The sequence below is a fragment of the Centruroides sculpturatus genome, unplaced genomic scaffold (assembly GCF_000671375.1).
Source record: "Centruroides sculpturatus isolate CEXI.00-Female unplaced genomic scaffold, Cexi_2.0 scaffold481, whole genome shotgun sequence".
Lineage (NCBI taxonomy): Eukaryota > Metazoa > Arthropoda > Arachnida > Scorpiones > Buthidae > Centruroides > Centruroides sculpturatus.
Genome location: NW_019384715.1, coordinates 287,229 through 313,859, shown reverse-complemented (window position 1 = coordinate 313,859; position 26,631 = coordinate 287,229). Strand labels below are relative to the sequence as shown.

The 26,631-nt window shown below is 30.1% G+C and overlaps 3 protein-coding genes across 5 annotated transcripts; all 3 read left to right on the top strand.

The window, feature by feature from the left end:
* The first annotated feature begins 182 nt into the window (after positions 1 to 182).
* On the top strand, positions 183 to 3,244 carry LOC111627921. 3 transcript variants are annotated; one of them, XR_002757084.1, is made up of 3 exons: positions 183 to 442; positions 1,290 to 1,933; positions 2,051 to 3,244. XR_002757084.1 is itself a non-coding variant. In XM_023371601.1 (2 exons), exons 1-2 carry the CDS (start codon positions 189 to 191, stop codon positions 2,443 to 2,445), a joined length of 507 nt encoding a protein of 168 aa, XP_023227369.1. In that variant the 5' UTR covers positions 183 to 188; the 3' UTR covers positions 2,446 to 3,244. The 3 variants fall into 3 exon arrangements, 1 of the variants encoding a protein (XP_023227369.1); XR_002757083.1 differs by having other exon boundaries at positions 1,290 to 3,244; XM_023371601.1 differs by lacking the exon at positions 1,290 to 1,933 and having other exon boundaries at positions 2,193 to 3,244.
* A 4,265-nt stretch (positions 3,245 to 7,509) lies between these two features.
* LOC111627910 (cytochrome P450 4V2-like) lies at positions 7,510 to 16,425 on the top strand. Its single transcript, XM_023371591.1, has 7 exons — positions 7,510 to 7,542; positions 8,501 to 8,586; positions 11,173 to 11,354; positions 11,590 to 11,662; positions 15,915 to 16,041; positions 16,114 to 16,275; positions 16,393 to 16,425. The coding sequence occupies exons 1-7, from the start codon at positions 7,510 to 7,512 to the stop codon at positions 16,423 to 16,425; spliced, it is 696 nt and encodes a 231-aa protein (XP_023227359.1).
* Positions 16,426 to 18,252: 1,827 nt separating this feature from the next.
* LOC111627920 (cytochrome P450 4c3-like) lies at positions 18,253 to 22,150 on the top strand. The gene is made up of 4 exons (XM_023371600.1): positions 18,253 to 19,273; positions 19,556 to 19,622; positions 21,285 to 21,464; positions 21,549 to 22,150. Exons 1-4 carry the CDS (start codon positions 19,247 to 19,249, stop codon positions 21,704 to 21,706), a joined length of 432 nt encoding a protein of 143 aa, XP_023227368.1. The 5' UTR covers positions 18,253 to 19,246; the 3' UTR covers positions 21,707 to 22,150.
* Positions 22,151 to 26,631: the final 4,481 nt, after the last annotated feature.

The following is a 26,631-nucleotide window of genomic DNA, read 5'->3' as shown; positions in this document are numbered from 1 at the left end:
ACTTAATTTACATTTGAAATGATTATAATATCTTGAAAACAATTATAACTAAATATGCTTGTACATACATTTTAAAACATTATAATGTTACGATCGTAAGTTACTTTTTCTATAAAAATATTTTAGCTGTAAGTATACTTTAATTTACATTAAATGCCTTCATTTATTTATAGTCGATAATCAAAAGAATGATAATTAAAAATGATGTGATCGAAATCTTTTTTGAAAATGTTCAAAAGTGTAACGAGCCGGGTGAAGAACCAATTCAAAAGGTACTTAATGGAACTCACGCCGTGCTAGCATCAAGACAGAAAATTAAATTAAGCATGAACGAAAGGGAAAAAGAGAACGTCTTCATCTCAGAAGATATACTTTTTACGAAATTCCAGTTTATACAAATGAATTTAGCCAAAGTAAATTATGCTGTTAATGTAGCTAAAACGTAAGTATGAAGATTGCGCTTCTTATTATTCACAATTTATTATAAATAATATAAATCACAATAATAATCCGACTTCAAAAAAATATACTTAAACTGGAATAACATTTGTATAGTTCAACGGAAATTCGCCAAACTTTGAAAAATAACAAGCAAATGACTGTGTTTATAATCCACAAAAGAGTACACGAAAATGTCAAAATACCCGTTTCTTATTAAACGTTTTATGATTATATGTAATCTGAAATTTAATTATATTCTCAAAAAATAATTTATACACATTCTAGAATTCTCCTGAGCATTTTCACATGAAAATAATCAAAATCTAACGTGAGAATTTTTTTAGACTCAAACACCATGCCGCAAAACTCATCCCAGAAACATGAGCTCACTTACTGCTCGACCATGCAATTATGAAATATTTATATCAATAATCCAAATAAACTGCATGTTTACTCGGTATATATAAAAGACTGATACCATAACGTTCCACATATTACAAACTCCGCAGATGTGTAAGTCTCTTATATAGGGTAACATACATACATAAAAACGTACATAAAAATATTAGAGCTTATATAAAACTATAGAGGAAAACACAAGGATATTAAACTTTTACTTTATTCAAATTTATGGTTTTTTTAAAATTATTATTTAAATTATTAAATTAGATTTATTAATAAATCAATGTTTTTAGGAGAATCAAGAATGTTGAAAAGTTATTTATTTATACAAAAACTATTACCGTGGCATTTCGAGTTGCATTATATGTTTTTTGCGCGACATTTGTATTTTTTATCAATACAGTATCTTTTACAGTGACACATTATAAACTTTTGCTTACTTGCAGATATTAACAAAGATTCTGAGTGAAGTGTTAATGAAGTTAAGGATACATCCTGAATGTTAATAAAGATATTCTCAGAAATTGTAAATTCGTTAGAACTATAATGTCGATCAAGAAGACTTTTTCTGTTTCCTAACGGACGTAGACCTGATGAATTGATGCTCGTAACAACAGTTAAAACATTTCTGAGAGATGCATGTCCCCTATTAACATCAGGCACCATAACTAAAACATTCGAACCAATTTTAACCGAAGAAAATTTTGAGTTAGATAGTAAAATCATTTTATATGCCTGTTTCTCTAGTCCGGATTTAAGCTCTTCTCCAGCAATGATTCTGTTTTTTCTTAACCATAGCTTACAAGTAACGTTTGAAGGAAATCCCTCATTCAAGTTGCTTTCCCCAGAGATAACGTGAGCATATTCTTGAAACTAAACATGAACGCCTTACGGTCTTCCTTAATAATTACCATAATGCGCAGTGATCAAATTTCATATAAGCTACGCGGTTTTATGAATTAGCCAAAACGCTTTGTGGTTCGTTTTTTTCGCTCAATAAACGTGTTTGCTCTTTGACCCTAACATATGTAATAGATCAAAACACCACACAGTTTCACATCTATTCGCTAACATAAGAATTTATTTTTGCGTAAGTAGGAACTAAAAAACCGTTTTTATTTTTATACTGAAATAAAATTATATAATCATTAAATTACACTATAGTATGAAATAAACGAAATTCAAAATTTATATTTGATATTCTCAGTTTTTATTGGCGATTGTTCAAGTGTCGGACATCTAGATTAAGGTAGATTTTGAATAATTTAACTAATATCGCTCTAATATATAAGTCTAGTAACTTTCTCAACATGTACAGAACTTTCATAGTATATATTTATATTTAACAGGGTAAATCGTATTGAACAAAGTGGATTATCTGAAAAAATCCATAGAGATATGCGTGATGAAAAAACAAGAAGCGACCTCTTCTACAATGATCATACAATTGATACTAGTAATGAAGAACCTCTGGAAATGGATGATATTATGGGTCTACTCTATTTATTAGTTACAGGATATTTGATCTCTTCTGTAGTATTTCTTACAGAAATTCTAGTAAACAAGATAAAAAAAAAACTTGAAAGGAAAACTGCAGAATGAGGCCTTTCGATATTGTTAATTAATATTTTATCACATTTGAAAACATAGGTAATAACTTATGTAATAAGTCTGTATTTGTAAGAGAAGTTGCTTGTGTTCATTAGTTCATTTATTATAACATACCTTTCTGAACAACACGTTTATAAATTGTGATAAATTAGAGTTTCAGCAATTGACACTTAAGTGTTTTATTTGTTTGTATGTAAATTAATAATCGAAAGCAATAAAAGTTACAGCCGAATGCAAATGTTAAATTGTTAATAAAATCCATATAAAATATACAAGTATACAAAAGAACATTGTTTCAAAGTAAACATTCGAAAATAATTCAAATTAATTTATGGTACAAGACGTGTTATATTACTGTTATGATAAGCACGGTGTCCAGATTTCGTTTGCTCAATGTTCACATTACAGTGACTTCACTTGATTTCTGCTTGACAAAAAATGCACGTGGTAGTGCATAATTCCTTTATCATGCTGATGTTTACTATGGGTATGGTTTCTCCAATTTGCATTTCTAATTCGGGCGTGTAACGTAAAAGATGCGGCATAAAATCTCTTTTGTTAATATAATTACATCAGTTTAAATGCGGTTAAATTAGTTAGCGAGGCCACATCATGAAACCATTATAGTCATATAGCCCGTTGTGTATCATGTGATTACGGTTTTTGAACTGTGTTTTTCAATCTTTTAGATGAATTACCTTATTAACCATTTTGAAAAAGCTCTTCTGCATTTATTTTAAACAAAGCACATACATGTAATTTCTTTAAATATACTTATCAGAAATCTAAAATTTCGGTTATAACATAATAACTTTTTCATAGATAATTATGATTAATATGTGGTAGATGGACTGAAATAGTTTTGTCTCCCTTGTAGACAAAAAGTTTTGCCATGGTTCTAGATTTATTTTGGTGGAAAAGGGTAAAAATGGTACATTGATTAAAAGAATTGAAAATGTTTAATTTTTGTTTAATAAATACTAAAATGCTGAGAATAATACAATGAACAAACTATAGATAAAAATAGCTTAAAAAACAATTTTGGACTACCAAAACGGTAAAAAAAACCAGCAGCTCACAGAAGTGTGACCTTTCCTTTCATAGCCAACTGCCAACCTCCATATTTAATAGTTACTAATTAATTATCAGTGTTAATTCTGTACCAAAAGTAATTACTATACGTAATAATCTGAAATTTTCGTTACACAGAATAGAAATTGAATTTCTAATGTATTTGCAATCGTTCTGAGTCAGATACTCAAAATGAAGCCACAAATATTATAAATTAGAAAGCCATAAACAGGATGTTGCTGTATAATAATTTAATATAATAAAACACTTGTTGCAACAGCATAGATTGCATACATTTAATGCAACAGTAATTACTAATATAATATAATTAAAATTTACGTAATGTACTTGTCTTAAGACAAAAATCTAGCTTTTACGTCAGCTAATAATTGTCCTTGGCAGTGACATGAAAAAATTGTTATTTACGCTTGAATAGACTATAAAAATGTAAAATAATGAAAATCTGTGTAATTTCTGTCTTCACATTTCTTTATATTCATATAAAAATAAATTTATTAAATTTATGTTATAAAAATGTACAATTTATCTAACAATTTAAGTCTATTTCTCTGTTTTCATTAGTAAAATTGTTATACGTTGTTTAGGAAATTTACTCGTTATTTTAGTATTACGTAAAATACTAATGTAAAATATTTACATTTATTTTAAATAATATAATGACAAAATATTATATACAATCTTTAATGTTTATTATAAATAAAAATGATTGCTAATAAACTAAATTAAATCTATAGTATTTTGTTATTCAATGTATTGAATTTCCTCATACATATTTTAGCAAGTAAACATCTGTAAATACAAAACGTATCATATTTAAAAATAACGGAGGTCGAGCATTAGAATTTTTACTTTCCTGGCTGTTACGTATAACATTACAATCGGTAAAAAGTGACCCCTCATCATTTTTTATACATTAGGACTCGAACACATAAAATGCAAAAAATTTCATATATGTCTTGCGTTTATTCTGTATTTATAAATTGTTAGTTTGTGTTTTGGAAAATAGACAAACTTGTCTATTAAATTTTAAAAATATTTCGACAGAAACCACAGGAATTATTCAACTTCACACTGTGTAAATCGATTGTCACCTGATTGTGTACGTAAAAATCGCGAGTCGAGTCATTTCTCTACTAATTGCAATACGTTCTTTCTATTATTTATAACACCCATGAAGAAAGGCTCTTCCGGAAATACAAATAACAAATGCAAACTTTTACAGTTTCTATGAAATATGATTGAAAATTCAGTTTGTTTAATATTTTCAATTTTGAAGTTTTTTTTATTAATAATACTGAGTATATTTCTTGCATTTTACACTAAAGATCACTTGACGTAACTTAAAATCACGCAATTGTTATAAAGGAAAGTAAAGTTGGCCTTTGTCAAGCATGAAGAAGTTTTGGAACAATGAGCAATGTCGCACAGTTTCATTGGTCAAGTAAAATTGAAAATGTGGTATCTTAAATTTTTTCAAATACAGTTTTTTCTCTACGTCGAAAAATGTTACTTCTGGGAAACTGTTCCATTCACAGCCCAGTAATTAAATGGTCATCTGACAACAGATAAAATTTCGCGAAAAACGGGCAAAATATTTAAACTTGGCATCCTTGAAAACCATTTAAATCATATTTTCTGCTGGCTGGTAACCTTGTATTTTAGATTTTTCAATTCCAATGCCACCATTCCTTGGTCCAATAGAGAGAAGAGACCCTTGCGAAAGTGAATGGAAGTAAATCGACTAAAAGTATTCATCGATATCCTCCTGGAAGAGAGGATGGTAAACAACTACTAACATGTACTGGTTTACTATTAATATTTGAAAAGTTATCCGTGTCAGACAGGTTGTGATGGCTGTGCACGTCATTGAAGTTGCTAACCTTAAGGTTCGAAAGACTTCGTATGACTTGTTTAAATAAAAACAACCTTCTGGAACAGTGAGAATAATTGCTTTTATGTTATACTTGCGCAAAAAGAGCTTATTATAACTGAAAATTATTTATTAACCGTAAAGAACGTATTCAACCTTTAACCAACGATTATTATGAATTTTATTATTTTGTTATTTTAAATTGTATATAAATATATTACTGTAATTTATTATTTGTATTCAAATAGTTTAATATTGCAAAGAATTTTGTATTTTCTATCTGTTAAATAAAAACTGTGACATAAAAGAAAAAGTACGTGTACTGATATACGTCATTTCGTGTATACGTTGAGGGCATTATATATATAAAGAAAGAACCGTGTTCGGCTGTTATCATTAAGTACTTTCCCAGTCGTTTAGGCATTTTCGAGTAATGAATCCAAACTACAAATTTGAATAAAATTAATTTGTATAGTATTAAGAGAGCGTTCGAATAATTATGGGAGCTTTTACCGAAATTCTTGCCAGTTATTACAAGTGGAAGACACTAGCTATTATTTCTGTAATATATATTGTGTATAAATTTTTGGTTAAAAGAAAGCAAATTCTTATTGGTTTTAAAGACACCGAATTTTATTATTCTCTTCTTGGGTGGAAACTCGCATTTCAAGTTCTTATACCTAAAATTGGTAAGTTCTAGTGTTTTTTCTATTCTCGTATATATGTGTATAAAGTCGTGTATAAGTTTTATAAGTATAAAGTCGTGTATAAGGTCGTGTATAAAGTTTTCTCTTGCGTGTAAAAGCTATTCCCGAGATGTTTCAACGTTTTATTTTTTGATATAGTTGTAAACAATAGCACAGAAAATATGTAACTTTAGTCTGGCTACCCGACTGTACTCTTTACATAGTACTAGTTTTAAGCTGTAGTTTAATATTTAGCCTTAAACTTTACTCTATTTAGTATACGTTTAGCTTTATAAGTTACTGGTGTATGCAAAAATTCACGTTTACTTTCAGCCCCACGGCCTTGCCGCTCAGCCAGACCTTCCTCGAACGGGGTCGGCGGCTGGGACAGCAGCTGTCGGGGGCAGATCTACATAAGGACTAATAGGGCTTAAACCATGGGCCCGCAGTTGTCAAGGACTCACAAAAATTCAATTATTATAAAAAATATTTAATACTTTTTCATTAACAATGAGTACTTATCGTATAGTTAATATTAATAATATAATAATAATGATACATAAATGAATTTTAAAATCCAATTTAAAGATTTTTAATGTAACATGAAAACTGGGGCCCTATTGGACTTTAATAAGCTCTAGGCCCCGAAAAACCTAGATTCGCCTCTGGCTGCCGTCCCTTCGAGGACGCCTTCGCATTTACTGCTTTGGACTAGGTTAGGTGACCGCCAAAACTTACCAGGTTGTCGCTTTCCTGCCCTCTCTCGCGACCTACGACCGGGAATGTGACATTTAAATCGTATCGCACCCCGTTTCTCGCGGCCCCAGTTTTGTTTACGAAATTAAGTCATCGGTTTATTCATAATGGATCGACTGCTGATTTTTCCTGAAAAAGGTGGGGGTCCCTGCCACACAAAGCCATTCAAATGCTTTTAGTGTATAACATTTTCTTCCGAGATATTTTGCTTACATGATCATATAGATGAATTTCTTACATTTATTTTCGTATAATAACTGTATTTTAAATCAAAACAAGTTTCTTGTATTAGTAAGTAAAGGTTGAGTATAAATTTTTGTATTATACGATTAGAAATTAAATAAATGTGGACATTCAAAATAGTATATGATATACACTTTTATAATTTATTATACATTTTTCCCTTTATCACAGTGAAGAATAGTCCATAAATTTAAAAATTGTAATTTTTCTGTAATCCAAAAAGATGTAAAAAACCTATAAGCTTCCACTCTCATCTATCTGACTGTCTGTCTGTTCATTCTTAATCTGGAGAAGAGAGGTGCATAATCAGGTCACCCCGATTAACAAACGTCTATAAATTTTAACTTTCTGTAGTGTATGGAAGTCAGGTGATTTTAATTCAAAACGTTTTGCTGAACAGTTATATAGATGGCTGGCATTGCTCTGTTGTTATCAGAAAAGGTACGTTTTTCAGGAGCAACACACTACTAATTTCAGATAGAAAATAAATGTTTTAAATTAGAAAACTATAAACTTTTTTTCTTTTTTTTTACTGCTAATAAGAATGTGTGTACGCGAAATATATAACACAAATATAAAAAAAAACACAAAATCTATTGTGACGTCTTTACAATGCTGGGATGCAGTTTTTTACATTTTCAATTTATAAATTTAAAATGAATGCTCTTAGTCATAAATCAGTAATTCCTTGCCCCTGTACATCATTGTTTTCCTGATAACAATAGAGTCATGCCGTTTATCTATGTAATTTCGTTCTGGAGATAATTTTCGTATTAAATTCGCTTGACCTTCGGTTTGTACCTATAGTAAATCAGATGCTCTACACTTTTCTTATTTCGTTTCGAATATTTTCTATCAAACATCATTCTCGAAATTAAGGATGGAAAAGCAGACAGACAGTTAGAATTTATTTATGTAAAGAGTTTTTGTATACAAATTTTTCTGTTGCCAGGATCCTCGATACCGTTTGCAGAAATGTTGAATCATACGTACAACAAAGGATATTTTCCCTTAAATTTTTTAATTGTGAAATCATTGTTCTTGTATCGTCCGGATCATATTCAAGTAAGTTCCTAGAAAAATATTTCGAATCGGCAAGTGATGTCATGTGATAGATATAAATGTTATGTCACAGTGAAACAACAACATAAGGCAGAACTTCCTAACAATTTTTGTTGACATATAACATTATATATGTCAAAGTTATATATAACAAAAACAGTTATATATAACAAATATTTTTTTGTATAAAACAATTTAATTATTAATTTTAAGTATTTGCAAATGATCTTTCAATTATTAAATATGATTCTTTTTAGGAGTGAGATTAGTTTGACTTATAAGTGATTTAATTTTATTATTTACTAATCAAAATTGACATTTATTTATTTATTTTTAGACACTGTTAAGTGATTCTCAATGCATTAACAAATCCTTTCTGTATAATGGATTTAAAGATTGGCTTGGCGATTCTATTTTTATGAGGTAATCATTAATAAAAATTTAATTTGCATTCTTTTAAGTAATGTTTTCTATTTTATAAAAAGTATAACATTATAATAAATAATCGTAAAAGTTTCGAAAGTATCTAAACATTTTACTTCGACCATTCCCTTCCTGTTATTTACAACTAATACTTTCATAATAAATTTTAAAACCACTTAAACATTTTTATTATATTTAAAAAGTCATAGCTATTTATTTTTCTTATGTGTCGTGTCAGTTATCTATCTAACTCTGACCAGGGAATCGAATAACGATACTTCCGTTCGAAACCGGGAGTTAGTATATAGTTAATATGGCCTTTTTCACTTGAGCTTTGCAAATGTAGTCTCAACTTTCATCTATCTAAGGGGACAACACTTAGAATTCATAGATTTAAAATTTTTCAAATTGCGGCTCAATAATTTTTTTATAAATGCAATATTTACAAGAACATATAGGAAAAGGTGATATTATGAAACCCCATTTCTATTATATAGTGAATTGTAAACAAGGTATTGTAACAAGGCCCACATATTTTTGTGCGAAAGGTAGCTGTTAAACTAAATGTTCCTAATTTTCGCTAGCATAACTGTAATTATTGTATTTGAAGGCTTCTGTAAAAGAGTTAAAAGTAGTTTTCGGGAAGCTGAGTGGTAATTTGGAGCCCTTTTGTATGTTTTCAAAAATATGCTTTAATGCATTCAAAAACGAATAAAAAAGTGAAAAAAAGTTAATTAAATACAAAATCATTTACTCCAATGTGTTTTATGGAAAAATTGCTTTAATAATAGAAAAATATGACCTCCATCAACATATATTCCAGCAGCTCTTTCGATATTTTCAGGAAGAATTGGCTCTCTACCTAGTGTCTTTTTACAAATTGCTCCTGACAAATGTCTGCTCACAAAAGGAGTTCGCAAAGTAGTTTTTGGCACCTCATAAAATTTTGCAGCTTTATTCAGCCCCAGTGAGTATGGTAATAAACAAGCCCTTACCATACTCACTGTCTCTGTGATTTTTTCCTGACTCCATGTTTGTCTCTTTGGGATTTTTTCGCTTCAACTGGGTTCTAGGCATCTGAAAATGAAAAAAGTCAATTTAAAAAATTTAGTTTAAAAGAACACTCATCTATTTAGAACAGTTTTTAAACCAAAATAACTTCAGAATTTAGCTAGATGTACTTATTTGTAGTTTTGCATATGTATTTCTAATTTTTTCTTTGATCCACCACATACTTTTACAAAACTTCTTCCACGGTTTGAATTTTTGAGTAACCCGAAAACCCAGAAGTGTTGGGTTCCATATTAAAAGCACCAATGGAGTCCATATTTCATGCATCGCCATGTCGGGTTAAATTAATTTCTGCCGACACCAACTTTAAAAACGAGAACATTAAACAAACTAACAGCATTTCTAGGTCTCTAAAACGGGACACATGCACCAATGAACCTACAACTACATGATTTATATTTTATAAATTATTAAATTCACTTACCATTCAAAAGTTTAGAATTGTGAAAAGCAGAAACGTCCTGTTTTACTGTGTGCAACTGCATAACTGAAGTGGGAGGTGTACTCCGCTTGCTATGAATGTCTGCTTAGTGCAATTCAGCCACAAATTGCTAGACTTTGCCTCTAATATGAATCTGAATAGCAGTAGTTCCGTAATACCACCTTTAATTAGTAGTAGTAGGACAACTAGTACTTTTTTATTTCTTCCCTATAATTATATAACTTTTTCAAAAGTAAATGGACCAGTACTTATACATTGTTATCTAGGATCTATGCCGATTTTTCGAATTATTTTTTTCGTGAAAATTATGTTATAACGTTTTATCAATTAGCTAATTAATTGCGCTAATGTGTTTTATGTGTGATTTTTTATAAAATTAATTAAATCGTTCTAAACTTCTATATGACCTATTTGACATTAACGCTATTCTTTTCTATGACATTGGCAGGTTTTTTTTTTATTCAGAAGAATTTTTTTTATACCTTTTTTACGGCCCCCCGTATTTCACTGACAACAAAATAGGAAATTTTGTGTTATATTTAAATAGAAGTGGTAAACTAGATCCCTGCCTGCTTTAAACCAGCTCCTATAAAATACTCTTAGGCGTACATGTAAACAATCCGGAAAAACTGCTATCAGCTGTTTTCAAGGTCACCCACATTGTAAACAATGTAGACTGCACATGTGAAATTTCGTGCCTTCAAAAATGATAAATATAACTGCAGGGAGTGTTTTTCTACCAAAAGAAGAATTTTATCGATCATTTTAAACTTTTTTATAGTTTTTTAATAACTTTCATTAAAAAATTTAATTAATTATGGGAAGTAAAGCACGGATTTTTTAAGATTATTTTGTTGGTGAAGGGTCTTAAATATTTAGAAAATGCTTGGGTGTATCGATCTTAACACCAACATCTAGCATTTCATTTTATTAATTAGGAGTGTTTCTTGATTTATATTTATTTCATTTGTCATTAATTCACTTTAGCTTTATATGTAAATTCACAATTAGAATGAAGATCGTGTGTAAGCAACTCACAAAAGGTTGAATAATATCCAAAAAATATTTTTCAGAAGTGACGAAGCTCATAGAGAAAGGAAGAAATTATTGTTGCCCGCCTTTCGCCTAACAACATTGCATTCATTTATTCCAATAATCGAGAAGAATGCTAGAAAATTAGTTGACGTGCTGATAGAAAACGAGAAAGTTTTCGTAGTACGTGTTGTCAAACTGTGCGGATTTAACATTTTGTATGGTATGCAAAATGTATTTTATTGTCTATCTGATTGACTTATACAATATTTTATAAGTAAAGATTTATGACGTATTGTTAATATAATTTATTGACATTAAAATTTATAGGAGCTGTGAAATTTTATAATTATTAGAGAAATAAACATAAATTACATTAAAAATTTTAAAATTTGCTGAATAATATTAATAGTTTAATATCCTTTATAACGTTTATTAATATGCAAAATTTATTTCAGATAATATTCTTGGTGTTAAAGATGATTCTACTTATAGAGAAAGAAGTTTTTACTATGAAAAATTAATAACCGCGTAAGTAATTTCATTCCAGATGTGTTTTTTTCTGTACAAACGATATTAACACCGAGAGAAACTACAAGCATCTGGAATAGGCTATCTTTGATCCGTAAATTTTTTGCTTTCACTTCTATAAAACATATTTTATTACATAAAGTGACTTCACTTAAATTCTTGCTATTTTATTTATACTTTTTGATACATAATTTTAGTAAGCAATTGTATTTCAAGTACGTACACGAAGTCACTCTATGTAATTTTTTAATTTTCAGGCAAATAATATTGCCTGAAAATAATAATGCAATCAATTCATTAAATTGGTTATTAAGGTTTTTTTACATAAGTCCAATAAGAGGTTCCTTCTTTTCTTTTGTACTTATGGCAGCTAAACTATACACTGTCATCAACATAGATATGCATAAGAAAAATCTGAATATATGTATATAATCGAGATGGGTTAATAATAATAATAATAATAATAAGCGCAGAGCCCAAGTAGTTAGGAGTTGAAAGTTAAAATTTGGTATACAGTTATGGTACGACTCCAAAACGTACACTAAGAAGGGATTTTTAGCAAATTCCCCTCCAACGGAAGAAAAGGAGAGGATTAAAGCTTTGCCTGGAAAACTCGGCTTCTACTGTACTATTTTAGATGCGGTATTTTGTTTTTAAGTGCGTTTTAGTAGGGTACCACGTGGGGATGAAAGAATTGTATTCCATAACAACGAAAGTGTTAAGGGAAAGCGGCATGCAAGATTTACAGGCGCATATGAGGTTTTTCGCTTTTTGCGAGAAATTGAACATACTTTTAGACACATCTAAAAATTCTCTAATTAGTGTAGAAACAGGGGGCATAATTCTTGCATTCTGTGAAAACGGGTAAGATTGGCTATAATGTAATAATCTTAATCTTCGCAATCTTTACTTTTTGCGCGAGCAACTCCGGGCTTATCTGCTTGTAATATGAATACTTTCACCTGTCTATTCGAACGATGACTTTTTCAAAGCAGAGTAAATTGAAATTCGTTTCAAAATGAATCACAACCCTCAAACTGATCGAGAAAGAAGTATTTTTATTAAATTTGCACAGAAACATTATAGACTTAGTTCATTTCTGCTTGTTTTACTCAGACTCTGTATGCTTGAAAGTTCTAGAAAATAGTTTTTTTTACTATTTTTAATTATTGCATTATGCTCTTCATATTTAGCAAGACTAACGACACATTTAGGATGTTCGCAATATCCTAAATATCCTAAAATTGCCTGTTTCATCCAATCACTTTTCAGGACTGTGTAAAATGCTCTTATAATTATTTTGGTCAGCCTCCGAGAAAGCCACTTTCACAAATCTCGTGCTTTTCTAAGGAACCAAGAAGACTCGGTTAACTTGAATGCATTATTAAACACATTGATATGCAATTCTTCGTGTCTTTCTCCTCTGCAAGTACACCATTTGATTCAGGAAATTTTTACTTTTCTCTCATCAAATCTTTATCCACTTATTGATCGGTGAATTTGAATTAAGTTTCTTACGGTACTCACTGAAAATTGATTTTTAAACACTGAATTTCTAAGTAGCATTTGTGTTAAATAACTGACTTGTACTAAAAGCAATGCTATTTTACAGATCTACGAACCAGGTTTGAACATTGTTCTTTTCGATTTGTTTTCTGCATTTTGTTTTTACAACTTCGAGTTATAGAAAGAAAATACAATGCTAGGAACGTAAAAATGTATTCATGTTTTAATTCATCGTAATCAGTAATACATACACAAAATGGCCTGTCGTTTGTTATTCGGAATCGCCACTGCAGGTCATCATACCAAACAGCGTAACACAATGATTCGATTAGTCTCATTTTTGTATACAGCAACGTAAAAATCAAACGATCTGCCGAAGGGCACTTCTTACCAAGACACGGGAAACTGCTTATAAATGTTACAAACGCAATAAAAACCAAGAAAACTCCACGCCTCAATTATCTTTGAGAAACGGCAACCCTGGGCTAACTATTAGCGTTCGATTGTTTTAGTCTCCTAACCAGTAATAAGCACTCGGTCTGGTTTGTTTTGTTACGTAACGCTTGAGCAATCCGCCTGTGGATGCCTTTCTGTAAGAGTTTTTAAGGTTAACTGGTCTCTCTTCAAGAATTACAGATATGGATGAAAACCCAGAAATCTCCAAATGGCCAGCCAGTCCTGGGCCCTTAGTCTCGAGTTTTTCGTGTTGTACTCGAACTGACGTCATCGAACTCACTCGTGTTACTATGACTCACATAATTGGTAGTCTCGAGTNTAAGTTCTAGAAAATAGTTTTTTACTATTTTTCATTATTGCATTACGCTCTTCATATTTAGCAAGACTAACGACACATTTAGGATGTTCGCAATATCCTAAATATCCTAAAATTGCCTGTTTCATCCAATCACTTTTCAGGACTGTGTAAAATGCCTTACAATTATTTTGGTCAGCCTCTGAGAAAGCCACTTTCACAAATCTTGTGCTTTTCTAAGGAACCAAGAAGACTCGGTTAACTTGAATGCATTATTAAACACATTGATATGCAATTCTTCGTGTCTTTCTCCTCTGCAAATACACCATTTGATTCAGGAAATTTTTACTTATCTCTCATCAAATCTTTGTCCACTTAATGATCAATGAATTTGTATTTAGTTTCTTACGGTACTCACTGAAAATTGATTTTTAAACACTGAATTTCTAAGTAGCATTTGTGTTAAATAACTGACTTGTACTAAAAGCAATGCTATTTTACAGATCTACGAACCAGGTTTGAACATTGTTCTTTTCGATTTGTTTTCTGCATTTTGTTTTTACAACTTCGAGTTATAGAAAGAAAATACAATGCTAGGAACATTAAACTGTATTCATGTTTCAATTCACCCTAATCAGTAATACATACACAAAATGGCCTGTCGTATATTATTCGGAATCGCCACTGCAGCGTAACACAATGATTCGATTAGTCTCATTTTTGTATACAGCAACGTAAAAAATAAGCGATCTGCCGAAGGGCACTTCTTACCAAGACACGGGAAACTGCTTATAAATGTTACAAACGCAATAAAAACCAAGAAAACTCCACTCGTCAATTATCTTTGCGAAACGGCAACCCTGGGCTAACTATTAGCGTTCGATTGTTTTTGTCTCTTGACCAGTGATAAGAACTCGGTCTGGTTTGTTTTGTTACGTAACGCTTGGGCAATCCGCCTGTGGATGCTTTTCTGGAAGAGTTTTTAAAGTTAACTGGTCTCTCTTCAAGAATTACAGATATGGATAAAAACCCGGGAAACTCCACGTGGCCAGCCTGTCCTGGCGTGGGTAAACACAAGGACGAATTTTCAGTGTTTAGGGAATGAAACCACTTTGCCACTGGTGGGCCAAGCTTGCTCTGAAAGGTGTATGGTGTTGTATACGAAAGAAGAAAATGGGTTTTAATTCGTAAATAAACACTATTTCTCTTTCATACATTTAATGCATCTGATAAGACTTGTATCATGGACATAGAATTTTTTTTAAATCAGTAATTTATTTTAGGAACACTCGATATAATGTTCAGAATGGTTTGCATATTGAGAGATTTTTGCACATTGTAAGCAAGCTACGATTTTAAATCGTTTTATTATTTGGATTCGACCTTTTTCTAAAATCATCATTATAACTATAAAATCTTCATAAAATTATAGGAAAAGTTGCATTTGTTGTTTAAAATAATTAACAGTAAATAAACACCAAAGTTACACTAAATATTTTTATTATTGCAGCATATATGAAAACGTATTATGCTAGAAATAGATATTAATTTATTATTTGATTTACATATAACGAATAACGAGCACCTATTTATTGTGAAATCATCACAGTGCCGGGCTGCAGTGTTTCGTCACAGTGGTCTTTATTTTGGTAGTGTGTTGAGCTTTTTCATCACCCTTTTTCTGTCGAATAAAATCATACCAATCATTTCTGTAACTCCAGTTTCCGGGGGAAATATGTGAATTGAACGAAGGGACTTCCGTAGCAGACTAGACATTTTTATATAGTTAATCCAGACATCCTGCCCATATCCTTTGCAAACTTAGTCTCTATATTTATCTGTCCAACATTATTCCCCAGATTAACAATGTTTGAGAATTGCAGTTCAATAAATGTATATATTATATTATTGCAATTTTAAAATATTTAAACATTTCATATTAGAATTTCGCATTTGAAATGCGACATTTCATGAATTATGATATTTATTTTTTAGAACATTTAAGCCAGTACTTGATAGATCAATTAATTTTCTGATGTCGTTCGACTTCTTGTTTTATTTGACATTAAAAGGGAAAGAGTTTAAATCAAACAAGGAAACTTTAAGGAAATTTACAAAACAGGTTTGTAAAAATTCTCCTTTTCCAACAAAAATTACACTCAAATATTTTTTTAAACTTCAGTTCTGTTTCTAGATAATTGCTGAAAAAATTCGACGACGTGAAGACGAAGAAAACACGACCGAAATTAATGGAAATCGAAAATCTCTGTTGGACTTTCTCTTGGATGCTAGAGATAAAAATCCAGAAATGACCATTGATAGCATCTGCCAAGAGATCGAATTTTTTCTTGGTGCTGTAAGTGGTATATATTTCTTTATTTGACTTTTTGAACCCACGAATATAACTATCTGTTACGATATTTATTCGTAGATTAATGAATATTCTACTCTTAATTAAATTATGCGTTAATAGATACAACTTAGCAGATTTCTTCTTAGTATATAACATTTTCACATTCTGAGCATAATAGCGAAATAGTCAAAATGCCGGGTATAATTCATAAATAGTTGTTAAAGTACCGGTTCATTTTAATATAGATTCCGTTTATTGATGGGATATAAAAGAAATTAATTTCTAGGAAAAATATGTCTATAGATTTCATAAAAAATGAGTGTGAAATCTTAACAAAGACAGTTACAGAACACACATTTAATTAAACGAATACTTCTGATTAAATTTCTAACGTCATTTTTTTGCTGAAAATGTGGAAATTAATGGAGGCCATTTTTTATTAGTTATTCATAAATAAATAAGAAATTTTAAACTACAAATAATATTATATTATATTTTAAAATATAGTATCAAATTTGGTATTTTATTACAACTGAAAATTTTTTTTCAAATATTTAAAAATTTAAAAGTAGATAAACAAGTTTCATTTATCCTAAAAGCCTTCTTAATTTAACAAATTTATCTTTGATATACAGTAGACCGTCGATTATCCGAATCAATTGGGGACTAGGGTTGTTTGTAAGATCGATGTTTCGGATAACCGAGTATGTACGATAAAATATATTAATTTATCCCATCTTGACATTCTTCTCCGTTGCATGTCGCTTCGCGTTGAATTTTCGTCGATGTTAAGCCTAACGAAGACTATTTTATCGTTAAAAATTATTTTTTATTTTGTATGAACAAAATGAATAGTGTAAGGTCTCTTTTTATGCTGATTATTTTTATGCGATTTTGAAGTTGTGCGGTTTGTATTTCATCCATAAATTTCTTGGACAAACATACATATAGGCTTGTTTAGTAAGCCCGCGTATAGACAGTCTCCAAAAATCGTGAAACGCTCAAAGCTCACTCCATTTGTTCCACTGACATATAGCGTTTATGGATGTAAAGGACAACTAGATCTACCTTAATCGCTTTAGTTCCTAGCAATTTTTAATATAAATGTAATTAAACATAAAAAATATTTAAAACTGAAAAAACGAAAGAAATGCGTTATTTTTGAAGAAAAAGCTTCAAAGTTTAACTTCCTTTGTCTCCCCCTTCTGTGAAATTTAACACCGATGAGTCATTGTTTACACATCTGAATGACCTTGAACACAGCTGGAGTTAGATTTCCCGGGGCATTCTCATAGACGTCGCGGGAGGACAAGGGTTTAAAGTAGGGCGAACGCTAGCTGGCCGTATACTTTAAATTTTCTTTTTAAAATTTGGAGACTTAAAAAAACATTCCAAAAATTCAAAAAAAAACATTTCAATTAAAGACCATGTTTTATGTAACGCTATGTACCTTGCCCGAGTTAACGCGGGCAAGGAACTAAAGGGTTAAATTTTAATTAACTCTTCACATCCAGATGTCAGTGATTTGTTTTTAGAGTGAGCTTTTGCAATTCGGGGATTCCCCTTGTATTACTTTTCAATAAATTAAACTGAATTAAGTTTGAATAAAAGTTTATTTTAAGCTTTTATATGAATTTCTTTCAGACATTCGAAGTAATTTATTAAGCAGCCTATTTTTTTAATTTCTGCAAACTTTTTATGCGGTTTTAAGTTAATTTTAACTCGTTGTTTTGGTTTTATGCGATTTTAGAAAATTACTGAACGTATCCCTACTTTTTCAAGGCAAGTAAAGTCTTTTTTTATGCGAATTTTTTTGTATGCGCTTTTCTGTAGAACATATCCACCACATAAAACGAGACCTTACAGTATATTGAAAAATATAAAAACAATAAAAAATTTACTTCAGAAGTTAATTTAGTATCAATAACGTAAAATATTTGAGTAGCCCAAGACATAGCCAAGATTGCAGTGCCACAGCACTGGCAAAAATTTAAATTTGCCGACTGGAATTCTTTCGGATGATTGACTTTCGGATAATCGACGCTCTACTGTATTTAAATTTGGGACAACTTGTGTTGTTCCAAAGATTCAAATGTGAAAAGTATGCTCCTCAGTCAACTTTATTCTCTAATTTTTCTACAATGTGTACAACAATTATATTTAACTCATCATAATAGATAACATACTGATGAGTCATTAAACCGAATAGATATTATTTTTACCGTGCTTATACTAGGGTCATTCTGAATATATACCAAAATTAAAAAAGTCATCTTTCGAAATAATTTTAGCCATAATTATGCAAACAAACGTGTTTAGAATAACAGTGTTGGAATAACTTGAAAATTACTACCGTCAACTGTCAAACGGAACTCTGTCTTTGCTGCATTTATTAGCACATGGGCTAAGAAATAAAGGTGGTGTGTCGACTTATTTTACAGGATGTCACAATACGATTCCGTATCTACAGTATAATGTAATGGTTCATTGCATTATGAGTGAACCACCTTATTAATTGTTTTATACTTTTAAAATTATGCGATTTTAACACCTGTTTACAAAATTTTTATTGTTGAAATTATGCAAAGAATCGTCTCTTCGAATTTTTCTTTTATATCCACAATTAGACCACATATATAAATATAATGAAAACAAATAGAAATAACATACTTTGTGTAAATACTTTACTACAGTATTTCCATGTACGAATATGTTATCCATGTAGTCATTAGCACGATAAATAAGCAATTATTAATCTGTACACATTAATTTGTATTACATGTAAGAATTCAAAGAATGTATTGATATTGTTATTTTTTAATATTAGGCATACGAAACATCTGCAATAACCATCTGCTGGTCATTATACTTATTAAGTCAACACGAAGACATTCAAAGAAAAGTTCAGGAAGAGTTGGACGCCATTTTTAAAAATGACATCGAACGATTTATTACAAATGAAGATTTACACGAAATGAAGTATTTGGAATGTGTGATAAAGGTTGACAATTTTTAGAAATATTTATGACTACTTTTATATGATATATGGGTAATTATCATAAGATTTATAATGCATTTGCAGTTTTCATACTTTTACACGTAAATTAATTTTTATATATTGGCGAATGTTGCAGAATCTCACATATTACATATGCCTTTATAATCAGCATATAAAATCAAGTTTCTTTAATTAAGGAAGAATATAGTTTTCTATAAGTGATAAATACAATAAATGTGTATTATAATATACTGATATAAATTTATTTATATTATGCTTTTGTAGGAGACTATGAGGCTTTATCCACCAGTTCCTGCGTTTTCTAGGAAAATCAAAAAATCTATAAGATTCGGTAAGGGAAAATATTTTTAATTATATGCGTATTTTTTTATTCAAATTCTTCCCCATACCAAAACTTCTGAACTCACGAACACATGAGTGAGAAACAATATATCTAAACACAGTAGAGCGTCGATTTTCCGGATCAATTGGGGACTCGGGTTGTCCGGATAACTGATATTTCGGATAACTGATTTACGTACGAAAAAAGACATAGCCAAAGATTGCAACGCCACAGCACTTGCGAAAATTTAAATTTGCCGACTGGAATTCTTTCGGATGATTGACGTTTCGGATGATTGAATTTCGGAAAATCGACGCTCTACTGTATATAAAATTGCTTGTCCTGACTGACTGACTCACTCATTCACTCACTGATTCATCATCGCCCAGAGCAGACCGCTGAACCTAAAGAGGTGAAATTTGGTAGACAGTTAGAGTACGTCATAGAAACACACACTAAGAAGGGATTTTTCGAAATTCCTCCGAAAGGGGGGGAGGGAGAGCATTAAGTGTTAACCGGAAGAACCGCTTCTACTGCAGTATTTTAGATGCGATTTTTTGTTTTTATTTGCGTTTTAGTAGGGTATGCCGTGGCAATGCACACTGATAAGGGATTTTTTGAAATTTCCCCGAGGGCGGGAGAGGGAGAGAATTTAGTCTTCATCGAGTACGTAGGTGTATTAAATTAATAACATTTCAGACATTGTTATAAATATTTTTATCTATTTCGATTTTTAAAATGTTCGAACCATTTTAAATTCGAATTTGTTATTGCATATTGGTTCGATTATAGAACGATTGTAAACGTTCCAGAAAATTGATCAAATTAAAAATAGTTCGTTTGATTCTCAGCAATTCTCATCATTTTCAGCAGTAGGTGTTATATAACAATTACTATGGTTATTGAAATACTAAATATAAATGGGTTTTAACTGAATATAAATGGATTTTGCTCGCAAAATCCGCGCGGGCAAAGCCGCGAGTAACAGCGAATATATAATTAATTCACAGTGTTTTAATAATAAATATTAGTAATTGAATAAATATAAAAATACGCGAAATATCATACGGGCGAGTAAGTTCGTTTATTGAGGACAAAAGTCGTTTACACACTCTCTATTTCTTCTTGTTGCCTGATTATTTTTGGAATATTCGAGTAGTGTTTATGTGTCTGTTTTTTTCTATTATCTGTTTTATTTGTTTCGAATTGTTGAATGCGTTTAAATTTTGTTTTTGGGTATTCTTCAAATTTGAAACTTTATATAAAATTTTGAAATTAATAAAACGCAAGACATACGGAAATAACAATATACGAGTATATACATTACCTTTGTCAAGTCCACGTTACTTTTGTCACGGCCAGAAATTAAAACACAGCAAAGTAGGCATAAACTCTACAGGGAGAACATCAAGATGTGGAAGTTCGGCGTTCGCACTTCTAAAAATATATTTTAACCACACATTATAGATTAACCGACTATTCTTCTATGCTATAATCGAATATCGAAAATAAACTAATAATAAGGCATTGGCATTCGTGAATAAAAGTTTCGCAAAATTCAGGACCTAGAAAACAATAGATTTATTTTCAGATCAAAAGTAAAAACTTATAACGTAGCATTACATGATTTCACTATAACAACTATAATTATTTCAATTTTTATTCTTTCAGGAGATAAAGAATTTTCGAAAGACTGGATATTCGTTGTTTCTGTTTTCAATCTTCATCGAAATCCAAATGTCTTCGAAAATCCAAATATTTTCGATCCTGACAGATTTTTTCCCGAGAATTTTTCCAAACGCCCACCTTATTCTTACATCCCATTTTCGGCAGGACCGAGGATGTGTTTGGGTGAGGAACTTTAGCATAATAAAAGATAAATAAAAAATTTAACAGGTCTGTAGTTTGATTAACACATACGATTATTTCTTACAGGGAATCGCTCGGCCATGATTAATATTAAACTGATTCTGGCAACTATCTTAAGAAAGATGAAAATAGGATACGTGAAAAAAACGACCCCACTCAAGTTCAGAATTAGTCTAAATCCTAGTCGATCTCTCCAACTCGAATTTAAACCGAGAAAACTGTAAATTTCCCTACATTTAATACTGATGTAAACGTTATCATCGAATATCATCGTATAAAATATTTTAATATTTGGCACATGGTTCCAAATGAGAATAGTTTTGCTATCTCTAAAGAGTTCTGTAATAAATCGCGACGCTACTGATGAATGAAAATTCACTTGAAGCACGTGTACAGATTGTTTTTGTTTTCGTCAAACTTTAAAATAAAACGAACATTTTTTAAATTATTTTTATTCAAACTATTTTGTTAATTCATTCTTAGTAAACTGTCTTCGATAACCGTTTTCAATGTTTAGCTCTTGGATAATTTGGAAACGAACCTTCTTCAGAAACAGTTTAATCTCTTGTAAAATTGTAACGAAGAATGCAAAACAAACAAGCAATTATTTTATTCTGGCACTGTCACAATATTAGGATGCAATTTTATATAATATATCTCATTTATTTACCGTAAAATATACGCTATCCATCGCAAATTAGTAGTTTTTTGCTTTCGTACATCACACTTTTTTAGTAATAGAAACGTCCCGGTCATCTATCTAGCCCCTTTCAAAGGAAATACTTGAATTGAAATGAGGTAACTGTTGGTTCGCATTAAAAGTTATTATATAGTTAATCTGGGCTTTCTTCCTCTTTCGTTTTCCTTGTCTTCCATCCTTTTTGTTGGTTTTCAAGACTAACGGAGGACAGACACCGCCCAGACAGACAACAGTGGCAAGGTACTATAGATCTAACTATTTTTTTAAATTTTAACCCACTGACTTTACAATCTGTAGCTTTAATATTGTTAGTTAGCACTTTCATTTTTAAATTACTGTCAGCCATTTTTTATAAATTTTGGAGTTCAATCTCTATTTGAGAGTGTGAGGTATACCGATAATTTTTGTATAAAGATATGTATATAATGAATTTTGCTGTCATTTTGAAACTTTAATACATAAAATTATAATTAATTTAATTAACGAAAGAATATACCATAAACAATTACTTGTAATTATATAAAAATTTAAATAACAGTTATTAAATTTAATTTGTCACGAGAAACCCAAGACATACGAAATACATAAATAATGTGTAATAGAAAACAATAATAAATGAGTAAACTTGAAAGAAAGGTGTATGTAATTTTAATTATTTTATACTTCTCACCACAGATTTTGCTGTTTGATAAGGATATTCAAAATAATTTTTACTTATCTGAATGAGTTATTAATGGCTGCCTAATGGAAGTGATCCTTGTCAGACAGCTAATGTAGTAATTATTATAATCGTTAGTTGTTCGTTAACTGAAAGTACAATATGAAATTTAATTGCATATTTACTTCCTTGACATCTCAGTATTCATTTTCAAGTTAATTGTTTTCAAAAATATAATAATAGTTTAGAAATTGATCATTCACGAACCGTATTCATCGATTATTAATGAATACCGTTACTTTGTGAAGATTAACAGCGAGCGAACCGAAAATCAAAAAAATATTTCGAAGGACAGTTTGCANGCTTTAGGATGTACGTTGTTTTCCAAATATGCAATTCATCCCATTATGAAAACATACCTAGGTTCATAATTATAATAAACTTCGTTTCGAAGTGCCATCACACTTTCGAATCGTATGACACGATTAGCACGTCACTTTAGGATTATGCCATTTGCACTTTATTATGTGATAAAACGAAAAAGTAAAACCCCACCTTCTATGGCTTTTGACTGTATAATAAGCATATTAACGAAATGAAGTACAAATTTTGCCATTATGGCAAAATTTATACTTTATTTCGCTAATATGCTTATTACGATACAACTTTCAAAATAATTTCCATCAACACACATTATGCTGTAAAGGAGTATTCTTAATAAATCTTGTTGATTCGATTTTTATAAATTATTAGTTTGTTCGCAACTAAGCAATATAAACTTTTTACTAAACAATAAATTAAAATTCGACACTTTAAATTCATTTTAGCGTAAATTTTATCACTTTTATTGATTTATGTTTATACATTTTGTCTTTGATGATCATTGGGTTTTCAGAATATATCCAATAATTATATACAGTATAATAATATTTAATAATATAGTACCAACACGCGATAATATTTAAAACAAAATAATATATTTTTATCTGCTCTCATAAAATGCTTGTATGAATAAACATCGCATAATGGGCAATGTTGAAAGAATTCCATGTGATTTGGGCAGGCTGTCTTAGTATCCGAAGATATAGGAATGCCAAATTATTCCACATCCAGTGATTGGAATTTAATTTTACACACATCTGAGGCAATACTAATTAATTAAAAGTTTTTCTGTTTCTTCCTTTTGTAAAAAATATACCCGTATTTTTTAACAAATTTTTAATAGTGAATACGATGTTATTATGATTGATCCATTAATTAACATCATTCTTATCGTAATGGGCTAAATATAAGTTATGCAACCAGTTGCAAAATCCAATAGTTTTTTTTATCAGATGGAGTTAATTTGTTCTGCAGTACATTTAGATGAACAAAATTCACAACTCCAAAATCCACTGAATTTAATCCTACATATCAGCACTGTATTGTTAAAAATTTGTTATAGAGTCGTTAGCAACGTCCGTTTTCTAATCTAAAACCTTTGCAATCGATTATATCCGCAAGTTTATCTAAAATAATAAAATTAATATCATATATAAAATACTAATAGTAAACACAAAATATTAATAAAAAATTTCAACTTCTGTTTGATAATTTCGTTAAGAAATATATTCATAAATTAAATATGAGAATAGTTTTGAAATGCCAATGATAAAAAAATGGTACTCTACGAGAATTAAAAAATTATCTCCACTGGGAGTTAGTTTCTCGTTATGAAATACTGATTGAGGATTTTATTCACAATTTTAAAAATAAACTTTTCTGGTGTTACGTTCTAAAATATCAAAACCTCAATGAAAAATATATTGCTGATAATTCACATAGTTGTCTAGTCTATATTTCACGATATTAGTAACATTGTCGATGATATGATTGAAAAATTAAATAAGTTCAATGAAGAAAATCTGTAACATTATATTGGAATTAACAGTCAAGTTGTAAACTCCGTAAAGTAACCGTATCCATACTATATCCATAGCAGAAAGCATATACGTATAGCGTGGTTATAAACTCTGTGTCATATCTATATGGCCGTATCGTATTCCATAAGAACAGTTTGGATCAATCAAACTTTTACAGTAGGAATATGGAAAATTGACTAACTGTGCTTGCACTAAGTCACAATCAGTTGATGTACAAGTAGAAGTTGTGTCGTAAGAAACTGACAAAACTTTGACAAATTGGTTGAAATATAACTTTTGACCAACAATGCTGCTTTTGAATAATATAAAATCAACATAAGAGTTACTTTGGTGATAAAAAATAGAAAAATTATAAATGAATAAATAATTGTAGTATTAGATATGGCAACAACATCTGATGATTCTGTACATAGTCATGGTGTACGACTTTGTAAACCTTAAAAAAGTTTGTTCCTTTATGGTTACAAAAAAGGCCTTACAATAGTTTATAACTATCGCTCTAGATATTCAGTGTAGTAAAAATTTACAGATACAGTTACGTTACAAAGCTTACAACTCGACCCTAAAATAAAAAGTACTAGAATCTGTAAAGATGTAAATTAATGTAGTCTCGTGTCAAAATTAAATAATGCCATTCCACACTACTCAATGGAAACTAACAGCCAATCGTATATTATCTGCAGATCAAAAATATATGTCTAATGTTGTTGATGAAAAAGAAAAATATACATACTTCAGTTAAAAATAGAACACACGTTTATCCATACCATGAACAGAATATGCCCAGGGTTTACACGAGTTACTCCACAATACAGTAAGGGGTGCAATTTGTAATCTATATTGTATCATCGTTTATTTTTTTATAATTCAAAACGTATCATTACCTTACATCAAATTCTTATACATATTAAATTTTATACTCTAAGTGTATCTAATCTATACTACTATCGTATAATAATTAAAATTATAGAACGTGTATAAATAGAATATCATAACAGATAGGACTACACACACAGTTTCAAGCAATTCGTTGCTGAATTTTTTATTTTTTAGTTGAGTTTTAAAACTTCAGAAATCTATCAGTAATATAATTATTTAATTGGCTTATTGGAGTACATATGAAAAATTTAAATTATATATTTTTACATCGATATTACAAGGATATACAATCAAACCTATGAATAATGGACATCTCTATTCATTGAACGATAAATTTTTTTTTGAAGAAAACCACATACAATTAACCTCTAAATAAGGAGTTAACTTCAAAGAATAGCCATGTTGTATGTTGCCACCAGTAACCATTATTCAAAGCTTTGATGCATTTTTAATAAAATTTTTAGTACATTTATTATTAGGTAGATATCAATAAGCAAGAAACATGCAATACATTTTTGTATATTTACAACACCTGCAACCACATAAGCTTGATACAGTTTTTTAATAATTATTGTAATATTTTTTAAAGACTACTTTTAAAGTGATGCATGATAAGTTACTGCAAACAGTAGGGAAGATCCTTCTACTTTGGGATACTTTTCTTTAAACGTTCATAATTTAAGTTCTAATTGATCTTTAGCTATGACTATTGAATATTTCTATTAGTAATTAATAACATCACTATATATAGTGCAACACTTGACCCTATACTATTTTATTTATGAGAAAATGTCAAATAATTACTTGCAGATATTTGTCCTAAGATACAATCATGGAGTGTACCTCGTGACACCAATGTTTGTACCTTGGGACACAAACAATCCTAACGTTTTTGTAAATCTTAACTTCTGCCAGATGAAAAAAAAAGGATAGTTTATCCAAGTCTTTCCCTTTATAACAATATTAGCTTTATCAGTTAACAAAAATGTT